Source organism: Siniperca chuatsi, linkage group LG19 (assembly GCF_020085105.1).
Source record: "Siniperca chuatsi isolate FFG_IHB_CAS linkage group LG19, ASM2008510v1, whole genome shotgun sequence".
In the NCBI taxonomy this organism is placed as follows: domain Eukaryota; kingdom Metazoa; phylum Chordata; class Actinopteri; order Centrarchiformes; family Sinipercidae; genus Siniperca; species Siniperca chuatsi.
In genome coordinates this window covers 25,476,378-25,490,595 of record NC_058060.1, presented here as the reverse complement: position 1 = coordinate 25,490,595, position 14,218 = coordinate 25,476,378, and the positions used below count along the sequence as shown (strand labels likewise).

The window sequence follows — 14,218 nt, the reverse complement described above, 5'->3', positions numbered from 1 at the left end:
TAATAGTAACAGAGTCAGTGAACTGACCTCAGAGTCTCCAGTCTGCAGTGTGGACTCTCCAGAAAATCACACAGCAGCTTCACTCCTGAATCCTGCAGCTCGTTGAGTCTCAGATCCAGCTCTCTCAGATGGGAGGGGTTGGACTTCAGAGCTGAGGCCAGAGAAGCACAGCTGATCTCTGACAAACTGCAGCGACTCAATCTGAATAAGGAATAAATGATGCAACTTTAGAAGACAATGTTCCTGCTTGAAATCATTCAGTGTTTAATAATCTGCTCAGAGCTGAAGACGGTTTAGAAAGTAGAAGTTTAGAAAATGGAAACTCCAAACACCTGAACAGGCTGCAGGTTCAAAACTGTAAAATACAGAAAGTGAAAAAGAGCTCTCATTAATATTAATGACATCGTGCTGCTGCTTCAATAAAGACATAGTGACTTCACCTCTTAACCTCTGCCAGCTCCACCAGTGGCTCCATCTATACAAACTCATGTTGTGCAGCCAAACACAAATAAAAACCCACAGAAACTGATTTAAGATTCGACTCAAGATCCCAAAGTTTCCAAAGATGCCAAATATGTCAGAAATGTGAACAAAAGACATCTACAATATTTCTTTTAGGAACAGTGGAGTCATAAAATCAAAGCTTCTTCAGTTTAAACTCTTCAGTCAGTATAAGCATCATATAGCTTCATAAACATGTTGGAAAAAGAAATACTGAATATATTTGTTATTGTCTGATAGTTGAAATATATAAAAATCAAGAGTTTAAGAGGTTCAGAGTGAATTATCCAGTGGAGATTTTTCTTGTTATATTCAGGGTTGAAATGTGTAGCTCAACATTGCTCTGCCACAGTCAATGGACTAAACCACTGAAGAAGAAAACAGACTTCAGCATTAAGATACTCAGTGTGGATCAGTCTAATATCAGCCTTATGTCTGCAGTTTAGTGTCACCACAACTTTCACATCATATTAATCTCAGCACAGAAGTAAAAAATGGTGTCTGACCTCAGAGTCTCCAGTCTGCAGTGTGGACTCTCCAGTCCAGCAGACAGCAGCTTCACTCCTGAATCCTGCAGCTTGTTGTGACTCAGCTCCAGCTCTCTCAGATGGGAGGGGTTGGACTTCAGAGCTGAGGCCAGAGAAGCACAGCTGATCTCTGACAAACTGCAGCCACTCAATCTGAATAAAGAATAAAAGATGGAGATAAAAATCAATTTATAATCCGATCAGATGTGTTCAGGTTTTAAATGTGTAGCTCAACATCACTCTGTCCTAATCAATGAGCTTCTCCCTAAAATGAGTAGAGTGACTTTGTCATTGTGTTATTGTGGATCATCATCATGTCAGCCTTCTGCAGACATCATCCAAATGTCAGCAGTGGTGATGAGAATAGTCTAAATCTGTGGTTTGAAATGAGAACATCAGAAGTGCAGGGACAGATGTTAAAGAGGTTTGTAAAGTTTGTTTGTTTTGTATTAAGACGGTCTAGTCCCTCATTCGTCCAGGAGTGTTCTATCGTAGAAAAGGTTTCAGTCGTAGCCGTAGTTTGTTTTGTATTATTTATTTCACATTGGCCATTTTGGAATTCCACAGAAAACATCTGTCTTAGTATTTTTCAGAAAATGAAAGTAACAAAGGTAACAACATGTCTGAAAACCATTCCAGACTTGACTGACATCAGCAGCATGTTATTGATCTGTGTTGACATGAATAGTTGTATGAATGTTGTGGCATCTCCATCAACACACAGCTGACTGACTGTGAGCTTCATCCTCAATCATCTTTATAACTGGATCAAAGGTGCACTGAGCAAAGTGAGAGGCATATTCTCTTCATCTTAAATGTAACCTAGTACCTTCCCGTACAGATATCGTGTATTATTCATGCTCCTGTTTACTGGTGGAGTCGGAACACAAGGTGACATCACTTTCTGACAGGAAGCATCGTTACATGTTGAAGTGTCGTTGGTGACGGATCAGACACAATGCTTCAAACACCTTTCTCTGTCTCTGTGCTCCTGTATGTGAGTTTTAGAGTGTGTTTGTGTCTGTATGTGAGAGAGAGGGGCTTTATGTATAAATGTAGACGTTCCTGTAAAATACTGTGTTCTGAAGGTTATGTATAAAAAGACTTTATTCCTGAAAATGTGTTAATCATTTATATATAGATGTGTCTCACGTGTGTCAGCAGGTAGACACGGGACACGGAGGTTAGTACAATGACGAGGGAGTTTATTGAACAGCAAGACAGAGTACTGGGTAAAGCAATGACTGTGGATACGAGGGGCTGGAGCTAGGAAAGTCTATGAGTCTTATCTGATGTTGAGTAGGTAGTTCAGTCCACTGGAGGAGACGGGAAACAGGAGAGCCAGGAGTAGAAGACACACACAACGGTTGAGTGGAGTCCAAAGTCCTTGGGGAATCGTCAGTAGATACTGCGGTCGGGTAGAATCTCGTAAGAGGTTTGAGACCAGACAGTGAGTGAACCGGGGGAGTGTGACTTTATAGTGTGGGGTTGGTGATTAGTGGCAGGTGTGTGATCAGTACTCAGGTGAGTGAGATCTGTTGATTGCAGTGGGTGGAGCTGATGGTGTCTGTGTTGGCTCTGACAACGTGTAACAAAATACAAATCTTGATTTAATTTCGCAGCACATTGAAGGATAAATCCCACAGTTTCCTTAATAACACCAACCCAGATTGAGTACAGACTAAATTTGGAGCCAAACTGTTCAGACTGACAAACTTTAAAAAAATATCTGTTGTGATTTGAGCTCAGACAAACCCAGAAAACGAGAACTGAAGGAAATTTAAAACTTCTGTCATGGATTCAAATTTGGTAGATATACACTGAACAAGGGCAAAATACATGAACTGACCTCAGAGTCTCCAGTCTGCAGTTTGGACTCTCCAGTCCAGCAGACAGCAGCTTCACTCCTGAACACTGCAGGTCGTTGGAACTCAGGTCCAGCTCTCTCAGATGGGAGGGGTTGGACTTCAGAGCTGAGGCCACGACTTCACAGTGAGTCTCTGAGAGTCCAGAGAAGGAAAGTCTGTGATGATGGAGAATATAAAACTTAAGTATAATAAATTCTGACACTTCATTGATCACAAGGTTTGTGGTTTGAAACTTGAGCTCCTCCTGTCCACATGTCAAAGTGTCCTTGAGTAACATCAGAAAGCCCAAATTGCAGCTTTAGACAAAAGTGTCTGCCAAATGACTGCAATGTAAACGTGTCATATTTTGATTAATAGTGTGCTGTGCTTTGTGTTTGTTAAATTTTATTTTAACACAATGTTCAATGAGCTGTAAAGTCACTGTAGGTTTTAAAGCCGTCCCCCTTGTTAACCTACTCAAAAGCTGCTCTGTACTTTGTCTCGTAGTGGCGCTTCACATTGCTGCTTTTAATAATCGCCACGGTCTTGGAACATATGAGCCAGGTGCCATTCTCTCTCTACATGGAACCGTAGCGACGGAGGAGGCTACAGCAACTAGGAGTAAAACCTAAGAAGCGTCAAAGAAAAGTGTCTGATGCTCCAGATAAAAAAGAGACTCGGCGTTCAGAGGAAGGATTACTGTTAAAACAAGAAAGCGATCGACGGCGAAGACAAACGTGGATAACCATTGGTGTAGCTTTAGCTCTTCCTGGTTGGAGAGCTGAGAGACGAAACTGAGGGCAGACACAGATGTCACGTTACTGCTCTTGGACAGGTTGGTAAAATATTTGGAGAAGGCGATGTAGCTATTACATTTACTCTACCTGATTAATGGATTATTGTCTCGGATCTGTGGAAATTTCACTGTATTTTTGTAACTATTTCTGAACACGAGCCTGAGGCGAGCTCACCTGTACATCATAAGCATACGTTCAGTGTTTGTGTAATTACTCTCACTGCCAGAAGGGGCAGACACAAAAGTTTCCACTCCAGCTTTAATAATTCTCAATAACTTATCAGTATTCTCTACAGCAGACGGCGGGAAAGAGAAAGTGCGGCAGAAATTAACTGAGCTTGGATCAGAGGTGCCCTTGAACTTGTTGTTTTTCAAATAAAACAAATATTTGTGCCGCAAATTGAGTGGTTATTTGACAATATAATGTAATAATTATTTCAGTGTTTAGTAAATGCCCCTAAAAACCAGTTCAAGGGGCGAAATAGAACTGCCTACCTAAACAAGGAAGAGTAACAAAACCCCCAAACCACTTTTCTTCAGTGTTGTTGATGGATTCAGGTCCAAAGGATTTGAATTATTTATTTTGTGTTATAATTATGTATAGGTGAAGTATATCGTTATAACAGCTATTTCTTTCTTTTTTGGGGGGGTAACAGTTTCTTAAGTGGAGTTCACCTGGCTGAAGTAAAGACTACAACAATATAATTTCTCCTCTGAGCTTGGTGACGGTAAAAATCCCTCCACTGAACTGAACCTGCTGAGCTCTCCTTCACTGGCAGAATGAACCTGGAGGCCGTCCCAGCAGCTGACTGTGTAATGAGCTGCTGTCTGAGGAAATCAGCTGCTAAATACACAAAGACTGGCTGCTAACTCAATGAAAACCACAGTGGAAATGTGTGCTGCTATTTTCTCTACATACATATCTTGCCTTTAGAGTCACTGATGTGAAATGGTGCAGAAAGGAAACACGTTGTCCGACAGTTTGTGTTTGCAAACTGATATCATTTCTCACATTAAGGTGACCAGATGGAAAAGGTGAGAAAATGGGACAAGCTTTAAAAAACGCTCTCTATCAGTGAACATTACTAAAGCAGCTTTGGAATAAACCAGTTTACAGACCAGTCCATTCAAATCCTACCAGAGACAGGTAGACAGAGAGAGAGCTTCCTCACTGTTTGTAAATCTAACTCATTTCTAATGTAGCAAAACACATGAAAAGACATTCATCGTTGGAACTGAACAATGTAAAGTTGCAGCTTTTATTTAATGAGGACGGAGAGGGGATGCTCTGTTTGTTCTTCAACAGGGAGGATGGCCTCCCCCTCACATCCTCTCAAATCAAACTATAGTTATAGATACTGTCTCAACTGTGAAAATAGACAGAACAGTCCTTCATATGAAATAGCTCAGAAACTGCAGAGAAGAATTATAATAGCAATAACTGCACGAACGCTTTCATGAAAAAACTTGAACTTCAAGTGATGCTAGTTCCAGCTGATCAGATATCACATGTCTGTGTGTCTGTGTATGAAAAGAACAATAATCAGACATGTTATAGAAACATCGTGCAGACACTGTATCACTGTGGAAATAAAAAGGCTGATGTGATTAAATGATGACTGTCAAAACATTTTCTGCACAAACTCTGAAGTCCTCGAGTTTTCCTGCTGGATTTGTATCAAACCTCCATCACCCAAAGAAAGAAAGTTAGAAGATGAACTTGACATTTGTAGTTTAACACATGTAGAATTATTTATCAGCAGGTTTATTACTAGTTTAGGAAACTTATAGTGTGGAAGTTTTATATTGTGCATGTGTGTAAAGTGTGTATCTTTACTCTAATACTGATGGCTTCAGCTTTACTTTACAGTGTTGATAATCACATCTGGACTTACACAGCCTTTCTGCAGTTCCTCACAGCTGGAATCAGTCTCTGTCGTCCCTCCTCTGATGTGTTGTACTTCTTCAGGTCCAACTCATCCAGAACCTCCTCTGACATCTGCAGCATGTAGGCCAGAGCTGAGCAGTGGAACACAGAGAGTTCCTTCTCTGATCTGTTCTCTGACTTCAGGAACTCTTGGATCTCCTGATGGACTGAGTGGTCGTTCATCTCCATCAGACAGTGGAAGATGTTGATGCTTCTGTCAGGAGAGATATTATACATGTTCATCTTCTTCAGGTTGTTGATGGCTCTCTGGATGATTTCTGGACTGTTGTCTGTCGGACCCAGCAGGCCTCCTAAGAGTCTCTGGTTGGACTCCAGAGAGAGGCCATGAAGGAAGCGGACAAACAGGTCCAGGTGGCCATTTTTACTTTCAAGGGATTTCTTCATGGCTCTCATCAGGAAGACATCCAGAGATGAGTTTTTGTCCCTATCATTATCCCAAAGTGCTGTAAAATGCCACAGGTATGAGACCCTGGTTTGCCAGTCTTTCCCCAGGAAGTCCTCCAGTACCTTTGTCTTCCTGTTGGTGTGACAGTGGAACATGTAGACGGCAGCCAGAAACTCCTGAACGCTCAGATGAACAAAGCAGTAGACTGTTTTCTGGAAGATCACACTCTCTCTTCTGAAGATCTCTGTACAAACTCCTGAGTACACCGAGGCCTCGGAGACATCAAGACCACACTGCTCCAGGTCTTCTTGGTAGAACATGAGGTTTCCTTTCTCCAGATGTTCAAACGCCAGCCTCCCCAGCTTCAGAAGAACTTCCCTGTCAGCCTCCGTCAGCTCCTGTGGACTCGTCTCATGTCCCTCATCATACTTCTGCTTCTTCCTCTTTGTCTGAACCAGCAGGAAGTGTGAGTACAGGTCAGTCAGGGTCTTGGGCAGCTCTCCTCTCTGGTCTGTAGTCAACATGTGCTCCAGAACTGTAGCAGTGATCCAGCAGAAGACTGGGATCAGACACATGATGTGGAGGCTCCTGGATGTCTTGATGTGTGAGATGATTCTGCTGGACAGCTCTTCATCACAGACTCTCCTCCTGAAGTACTCCTCCTTCTGGGCATCAGTGAAGCCTCGTACTTCTGTTACCCTGCCAACACGTGAAGGAGGGATCTGATTGGCTGCTGCAGGTCGGGAAGTGATCCAGACGAGAGCCGAGGGAAGCAGATTCCCCTCGATGAGGTTTGTCAGCAGCACGTTGACTGATGACTCCTGTGTGACATCAGACACGACCTCATTGTTGTGGAAATCCAGTGAAAGTCTGCTTTCATCCAGGCCGTCAAAGATGAACAGAAGTTTACAGACAGCGAGCTTCTCTGCTGTCACCTTCTGTAATGTTGGATGGAAAACATGGAGCAGCTGGAGAAGACTGTACCGCTCATCTCTGATCAAATTCAGCTCCCTGAACGAAAGCAGAATCAGCAGACTGACGTCTTGGTTTTCCAAGCCCTCTGCCCAGTCCAGAGTGAACTTCTGCACCGAGAAGGTTTTTCCAACGCCAGCGACGCCGTTCGTCAGAACGACTCTGATGTGTCCCTGTTGGCCGGGTAAGGCTTTAAAGATGTCGTGGCACTTGATTGGAGTGTCATGGAGGGTTTTTATCTTGAAAACTGTTTCAAGCTTCCACACCTCATGTTGGGTATTAACCTCTTCACTCTGTCCCTCTGTGATGTAGAGCTCAGTGTAGATCCTGTTGAGGAGGGTTCCACTTCCTGTTTCATCACTTCCTTCAGTCACACGTTCACATCTCCTCCTCAGACTGAGCTTATGGTCATCTAAAACCTCCTGCAGACCACCACTCACTAAAAAAGAGAAAAAAAGTGTGAGAAAATCTGAAAAGAAAATGTATTTCCATAGCCTATATAAAAACGATCAAAATAAGAATATAGAAAGAAGTAAAGATTATAAAGTCCACCTGAAATCACAAGTAGTGTCACAACATGCCCTGAAAACTGGAGTTTACAAGCTGAGGGCGACAGTGTTTTTTTAGTAGAGGTATTGAAGTGAGAGGACCACGTTAAGCATCTAGACCAGGGGTCACCAACCTGTCTTTCAGACATTCCAAGTAGATCTTTAAGTCAGTTATTAAAATGGAATCAATAAAACGTATCAGCATCAATTTTACATTAGGTCTAGCTGATTTTCCCCTCACCCCTTTCGTTTTCAACATGGGAAAGCTAGCTAGACTGTTTACGTCGCTGACATGACTGCGTGAAGTTAAAAAACTAAATCTGGTTCCTTGGCAACCATGGAATTATGGTCAGAAGTTAGCTAGCTACAAGTATCTGAATTTAAATACACTTCTGTGGTGTTGATTCTACATTAATTCTGTGACTTTACATTTCAATATCCATTATTACAAGCTTCAATATTAAGAAGAGAAAAAGTGATTCATTGCAATTAATCACAGAAAATTGTGCGATTAATTTGTTTGTTTTTATTGATTGACAGCACTAATACATTTATTTCTTTTGGGCTCAGATTTTCTCTCGAAGGCGAACACAGGTCGAGTGATACAGAGCAGATATGTTTGCTGGAGCTGGACTTTAAATGTAATGATGTTTATAAAGATCTTAAATGGCTGTGCTGTATGACACAACAAACGTATTAAAACAACAAGTAGTGTTTTCAGCAGACAGGTGTGCAGTCTTACTCTGTACAGTGCTGGTCTGACGGGCTGTCTGCAGTCCAGGTCTTGTTCTGGATCTTTTTCCACACCGGGGACAGGAGGAGTCTCCTGATGAAGCAGACTGGTCCCAGTATGAGGTGATGCACCGTCTGCAGAACCAGTGTCCACAGCTGGTAGAGACTGGATCCTTCAGGACGTCCTGACACAAAGCACAGCAGGACGGCTGCTCCTCCACAGAAACACGACTCCTCTTCCTCTTTCTGTGAAGATTAACACATTCTTTTTAACACATTACATTAGTGGTGACCTCTGCGACTGAGGGGAACAAAAAGGTAAAGTGGTGAAAAATAACAGACTGCTGCTCTTTTGTGTTGTGTTGTGGTGCTGAGCAGAAAGTGTCTTTGAATTCGTGTTTTTCTCTCTATGATCGTTCCTCTCTCTCTCTCTCTATTATTACTATAGTCTCTCTACCTTCTTGTGTGTCCAATGAAACAGCGATGCAGATTTTACACCTGCTTTTCTCAGATATAAATTTCATACTCAAGTTTCCTCGGCTGCAGTGATAAATCAGCTGTTTGTATACATTTCTATTCGCTCTTCCAATATTTTGAGCCTTTGAACACGAAAACATTAAAATACACTGAATTTGAACATTGAACACGGAATCTTCTTCAGGTCAGCTTACAGTAGAAACCGTCCCCCATGACTCTTGGTGTCTGAGGGTCCAGGTTCATTACTGAAGTTTGGAGGAGAATCTCTGGACCGGTCACTCTTCATGGACAGACAGCTGGATCCTGGAGACTCTGCTCTCCGTCTGTGGAAACAACAAATGATTTACTCATATCATTAGTACTTGTATAGAGCAGAGGCAACATTAACAGGACACATGATCATGATTTGATAATAACAACAAAGAGTTGTGTTTATTTCTCCACCTGCATGTTCTGCACATTTTATCTACAGCTGGAAACAAATATCTGTGCGAGTGAAGAGTTTCTACATGTTTGAGGTTGATTTACTGAACAAAGTCCTACATGTGTGAAAATGACTTCAATTCAGTCTCATTGCACTTTTCCCACAGAGCAGGTCCAGACCGTACTCTTTATAATATTATTTACAGAGACCCAACAAATCCCACCATTTCAATATAATAACTGCTTTAATATCTGATGATGCCGACGAGCACAGCCAGAGTTCAGTTCAGCTGAAGGCTCTGCTGCCTGATTCTGGGCTCTCCGATGAATTTGTGCAAACAAAACAATCTGTCCTCTGACGCTGAACTCGAAATTTGGGCTGAAGAAACCAATAAACATATTTCAGAACAGCAGTTAAGCTGTTGTTCCACCAAATGTGAGGAAATAATGCCGTCAATGTTCAGCCAACAAAAAGATCTGTATCAGGGCTGATCCATATTTTAATGGCTCGCCAAATGTAGTAGCTACAGCTTTTATCTCAATGTACATTTAATCAACATGTGGGGAAATACAAGTATCAGGTAGAACTCGGTATCAGCAGATACCCAGTTTTAAAGGACTCAGATCTGGATCGGGGCATCCCCAGTGACAGACTTAAAAACCCCTCATGTAATTAGAAAAGAGCAGTACTGTAGAGCAGGTTATCAGATAACTTTACAAACTGAATCATCTTCAGCTCAGTTTACAGCAGAAACAGTCTCTTACTTTGTGTCTGAGGGTCCAGGTTCTTTACTGAGGTCTGGAGGTTTTCCTTTCATGGCCAGAGAGCTGGATCCTGGAGACTCTGATCTGTCCCCCTTTTCCTCCAAATCACTCATCGTCTCCAGTCTGAGAGGTAAACCAGTAACACTGGAGACACACACGGTATTATAAAGTCAGTACTCCGCCTCTAAAGGTGGGAACAACATTTGAAGACGTCGCCGTGGGCTTTAGGACACTGGGATTTCATGTCAGCTGGGTATTTTTCTGACATTCAATATAACAGAAGAAATCAGAAAATAAATGAACAGATGACTCAATAATGAGAGTAATCCTTACTTGCAGGCCTAGTATTAACGTTTGAACTCTTTTAGGTAGCCAGCAGCGAACTGACAGACAGTCTTTACTCTTAAGTTACAGGTGAGCCCTGAGACGAACTCTCTGAATCCAGAGGAAACGCCCCGAAGGAACGCTCAAACGCTGAAACGTGTCTTTACAGTCTGCGGTGGGACCACCAACAGCTAACAGATGCAGCTTCTTCAAGTGTCCCAGAGGGTTTCAGAGCGGGAGGCGGGCCTCCACAGGTGGGGGCATCAAAAGGAGATCACAAAGAATAGCAGAGATGTGTGTTGGTTACAGAGAAAGTTTTGGGGAATCGTACTGTTAAATGCCTCCGGACAGACCTTTTGTAGAAATCTGCTGCAGCTGAATGTTAGAAGTCAACAGCAGTACGAGGCTATCTTGGCTCAGTTGTTACGTTGATCATGATTATGTTATTTGATCACAGAGGCATCCAGGAACTGAGCGAAACTAAGAAAGTAAACTGAGGGGGGGCGAGGGGGGGCCTTTTCCCCACGGTCTCACCCTTTGTACCCCGACTGTCCAAACTGACATTTTACTATGTAACTACTTTACTTGAGTATTTCCATTTTAGGAAACTTTCTACTATTATGACACATGACTATAGATGAAGCTACCCGGAAGTCCAGAACTGAAACTATCCCCACCTTCACCAGCTGCAACATTAAAGTGATGAACACATTAAAGCAGCAGTCATTATCATATACATGCCTTTCTGCATAAGCAGTGCTTTAAATACATGTTGATGCTAATAGTTGTGCTCCTCCTTATTAAGTCTGCAGGCCCTGCACTTTAAACTGTGGCACTGCTGCTTCTGCAGGATCCCTCCTCTGCTGCTCTTCCTGAGCTTTCTTCCATTTTGTCCCCGTTCAGGTTTTCCTCATCTGAATCGAGGCTCTAAGGATGGAAGAGGTCGCGTGCTGTGCAGACTGTAAAGCCCCTTGAGGCAAATGTGTGATTTGTGATATTTGGCAGTATAAATAAAAATGACCTGACTTGATAAGTTTCCTGACTGTTCCCGCGCTGTTCGCTGCCATCTTCCTCATTTGACTAAAACAGTTATTTTGCAGTAACTCTGTGTTCACAGGTGAAGTCAAACAGACACCTGAGCGCCTTCAGTCCACGAGGAGGCTGAACTAGACCCTCTGACGGTCAAATAATAATGATAATAATGGAAAAACTTACGCTGTGTCACCAAAGTTCCTGCGCCGGAACAGCGGCCACACTTCCTGGCCCGGTCCTTCAGAATAAAAGCACCACCTCCATGGAAATGAACAGAACTGGAAAAAAACCCTTTTTAAATATCATCATGATTTTGTTTTCTTGTCAGTAATAACACATAACAGTCTTAGCTGTGTGTTACTGTTGTTTTCGAAACCATATATCAATAATTCAGCGCCATTTCTACTTGTAGTTCTATCTTTGGATGCAGGGCTGCAGCAAAGATTTTAGAAATCCTTAAAAGTCCAAATTCCCTCAGAATAATCCCTCCTTCTAAGATTATTTTTGACCAGCCACCAAAAAACAAACAACAACAACAGAAAAGGACATGTTTTTGGTGTTGTAATGTACTGTATTCAGCTTTATATCTAGTTTATATTTAGATATATTTATATACTGTCACACTGGTGGTCCGCGCTTCATATTAGCCCTTAAAGCCAACCGTACTCTTTAATGGTGGCTTGTGGTGATTTCAGCAGCAGGTTTTAATGTGAGATTTCAGTTTGGGTGTATGACGAATAAATAGGCGTAAAGTCAAGTTTTAAAAAGTTGATATCCTCCATTTATTTTGAAGAGCAGATATTTATTGCTTTAATTTTTTCATTCTGTTTGTCCAAACTGTAATTTCACTATGTTGGTCTATTCTGTACCACACATACAGACAGGAAGTAGCTCTTCCTGAGATTTCTTCCTGTTTAGGTTTGTTGGGGGAGTTTTTCCTGATCTGAACAGAGGGTCTGAGGACAGAGGGGGGGTCCTCTGCTGTACAGACTGGAAAGCCTCTTAAGTCTTTTTGACACCAGGTCTTCACACAGAGCTGGTTCAGGCACTTGTCTATCAGACAAAAAGGCCTGCTGAGAAATAATTACAGTATATAAAAACATAACACAAAACAGGAAGTAATATTCCTACCAATCAACACTTACATACATGATTTCAATACTTTCAGTCGAGCTATTGTTCCTTTTCTCCCGGCTACTCCTGCAGGTTTCTGTCCACCTCGGCCCTGGATTCTTTGTTCACCCCAAGAAGAACAAAACACGTTCAAGACAAAATGTGCAAATATGGTCCAGCCCCAAACGTCCTCCAGCCTGAAAAGGTCATGCTGCTGTACAGCACTATTTGTTTCTTTTCTTCTTATCTTTCTAAAGTAATCATTACATCAGATTATTCCAGTCCCTCTTTAAGTGCCAGGTGTGAAATCTTTCTCAGTTGTTTTTCTGATTTCCACATCTGCTTGATGCTACAGTTGCACCTTCTTCAGTGACGTTCTGCCTCCATCTAGTGGCTGAAACACAGAACAACTCTGACTCTGATCTGCTGACATTTTGGCTCCTCTTCTCCTCCAAAATAAATTCCTGTACATTTATTCTACAGATGTTTCTATCAGCGGTCAGTTGGACCCTGGTCCCCTTCAGGTTGTGGTTTCTGTTTTGTTTTCTCCTCAGCAGCTGGATGATGCTGGTTGGTGGTTTTGTTGTGGACAGAGATCGAGGTGAGCTGTTTATAATGTACATCACATGTTACACGGTCACACATGGAGGGAATATTCAGTACATACAGACTCAAAGGCAGACCAAACTGGTTTGAATGAACCCAGTAAAAGACACAAAAACTGGTCTGACGGTAGCCATGGAGCTTCCTGAGTGGGGACTTTAACAAAGCGGATTTTAAAGGCTGCACAATTGCAAACAAAGTCATTGGAATTGACACAAACGTAATGTGCACGAGTTGAAAAGGTTTCAACTTGAGTAAAAATCCCTGTGTGTATCCCAGAGCTTTATGAATCTGCTTCAGTCGTACAGAGACAAGAGGAAAAAGGAGAGACTGGAGGGAAATAACAGAAAGAACTGGAGTTCAGAGATCAGTCAGAGGCTGAGCTCAACACAAACACACAGAAACACTTGGTGCTTACAGCTAACGGCTGTATAATTGGTACAGTGGCTGTCTGAACGGGCCTTAAGGGGTTCGGTCCGCTGGAAGCCAATCGGTGGTACGATGTGTTGTCCGACCACGCCTCTAAAGGAAAAAGTGCTTCTATCTGTTCTGACTGTCCACACTGGAAGGCGGAGTGAAAAGCCTCCCGCTGGCTCCCTGATCGTCTCTGTAGTCTCAACAAGGTACACTTCCTGGGAGACAGGAACAGTGTTACACTCAGTTGTTCACATGAAAAGTCATTTTTCTGTCTGAAGACCATGGAACATGAAACAGTGACCATGGTTGTCAGATTGTCTGTAAGTTACAAAAAGTGTTGGACGCAGCCCTTCCAGTTCCAACATTGGAGAAGTCTGGGAAGGGGGGGCTCTGAGCAATGATGGATAATTCAAAACTAGGGCTAGTTTACCCCTTTCGTCTTTCGAGTCTTCATCTTCTTCTGAGTGCATTGGCCTTTTTCTGACTTTGGACAGCTATGTACTAAAGAATGCATCTTCTCAAAAGGTGATCATTCTCTCTGTGGTCTTTCTTTTCAGCGGCTTTAAAAGGTCTTTGACCACACTTTTAATTACAGTTTTTGCATTAGACCATTTGTCACAAAAAGCATCTGTCTGCGTTTTATTTGAGGTCTCACTTAATAACAGCTTCAGCATCTGTCTGTTGGAGTTTGTTTGCAGACGCAACCTCTTAATGAAATTGTTTTCCTTCTCAACATCCATCCAGCGTAGTCCACGTTTAGCTGGTTCAGAGTGTGAGGCCTTCCCCCGAAACTTGAGTGAATCACTTT

At 42.4% G+C, this 14,218-nt stretch overlaps 2 protein-coding genes and 1 long non-coding RNA gene across 10 annotated transcripts in view; 2 read left to right on the top strand and 1 right to left on the bottom strand.

The window, feature by feature from the left end:
• The window catches only part of LOC122866462 (protein NLRC3-like), an 876,731-nt gene that overhangs the window by 235,421 nt on the left and 627,092 nt on the right, over positions 1-14,218 (top strand). The window lies entirely within an intron of this gene.
• LOC122866529 lies at positions 1,957-2,858 on the top strand. Its single transcript, XR_006375737.1, has 3 exons — positions 1,957-2,089; positions 2,332-2,334; positions 2,722-2,858. It is a non-coding gene; the product is annotated as an uncharacterized LOC122866529 (long non-coding RNA).
• LOC122866454 (protein NLRC3-like) overlaps positions 5,421-14,218 on the bottom strand; it is a 58,195-nt gene continuing 49,397 nt past the window's right edge. For 2 of the 4 annotated variants that reach the window (XM_044176134.1, XM_044176135.1), the window contains exons 14-15: positions 11,461-11,555; positions 9,931-10,065 (exon numbers count right to left, since the gene is read on the bottom strand). In XM_044176134.1, coding sequence (XP_044032069.1) covers positions 11,518-11,555 — 38 coding nt within the window. In that variant the 3' untranslated portion in view covers positions 9,931-10,065; positions 11,461-11,517. Of the gene's footprint in view, positions 7,416-8,266; positions 8,503-8,927; positions 9,057-9,921; positions 10,066-11,271; positions 11,328-11,460; positions 11,556-14,218 lie in introns of those variants that run through there. The other 2 variants (XM_044176139.1, XM_044176132.1) reach the window with 2 other exon arrangements.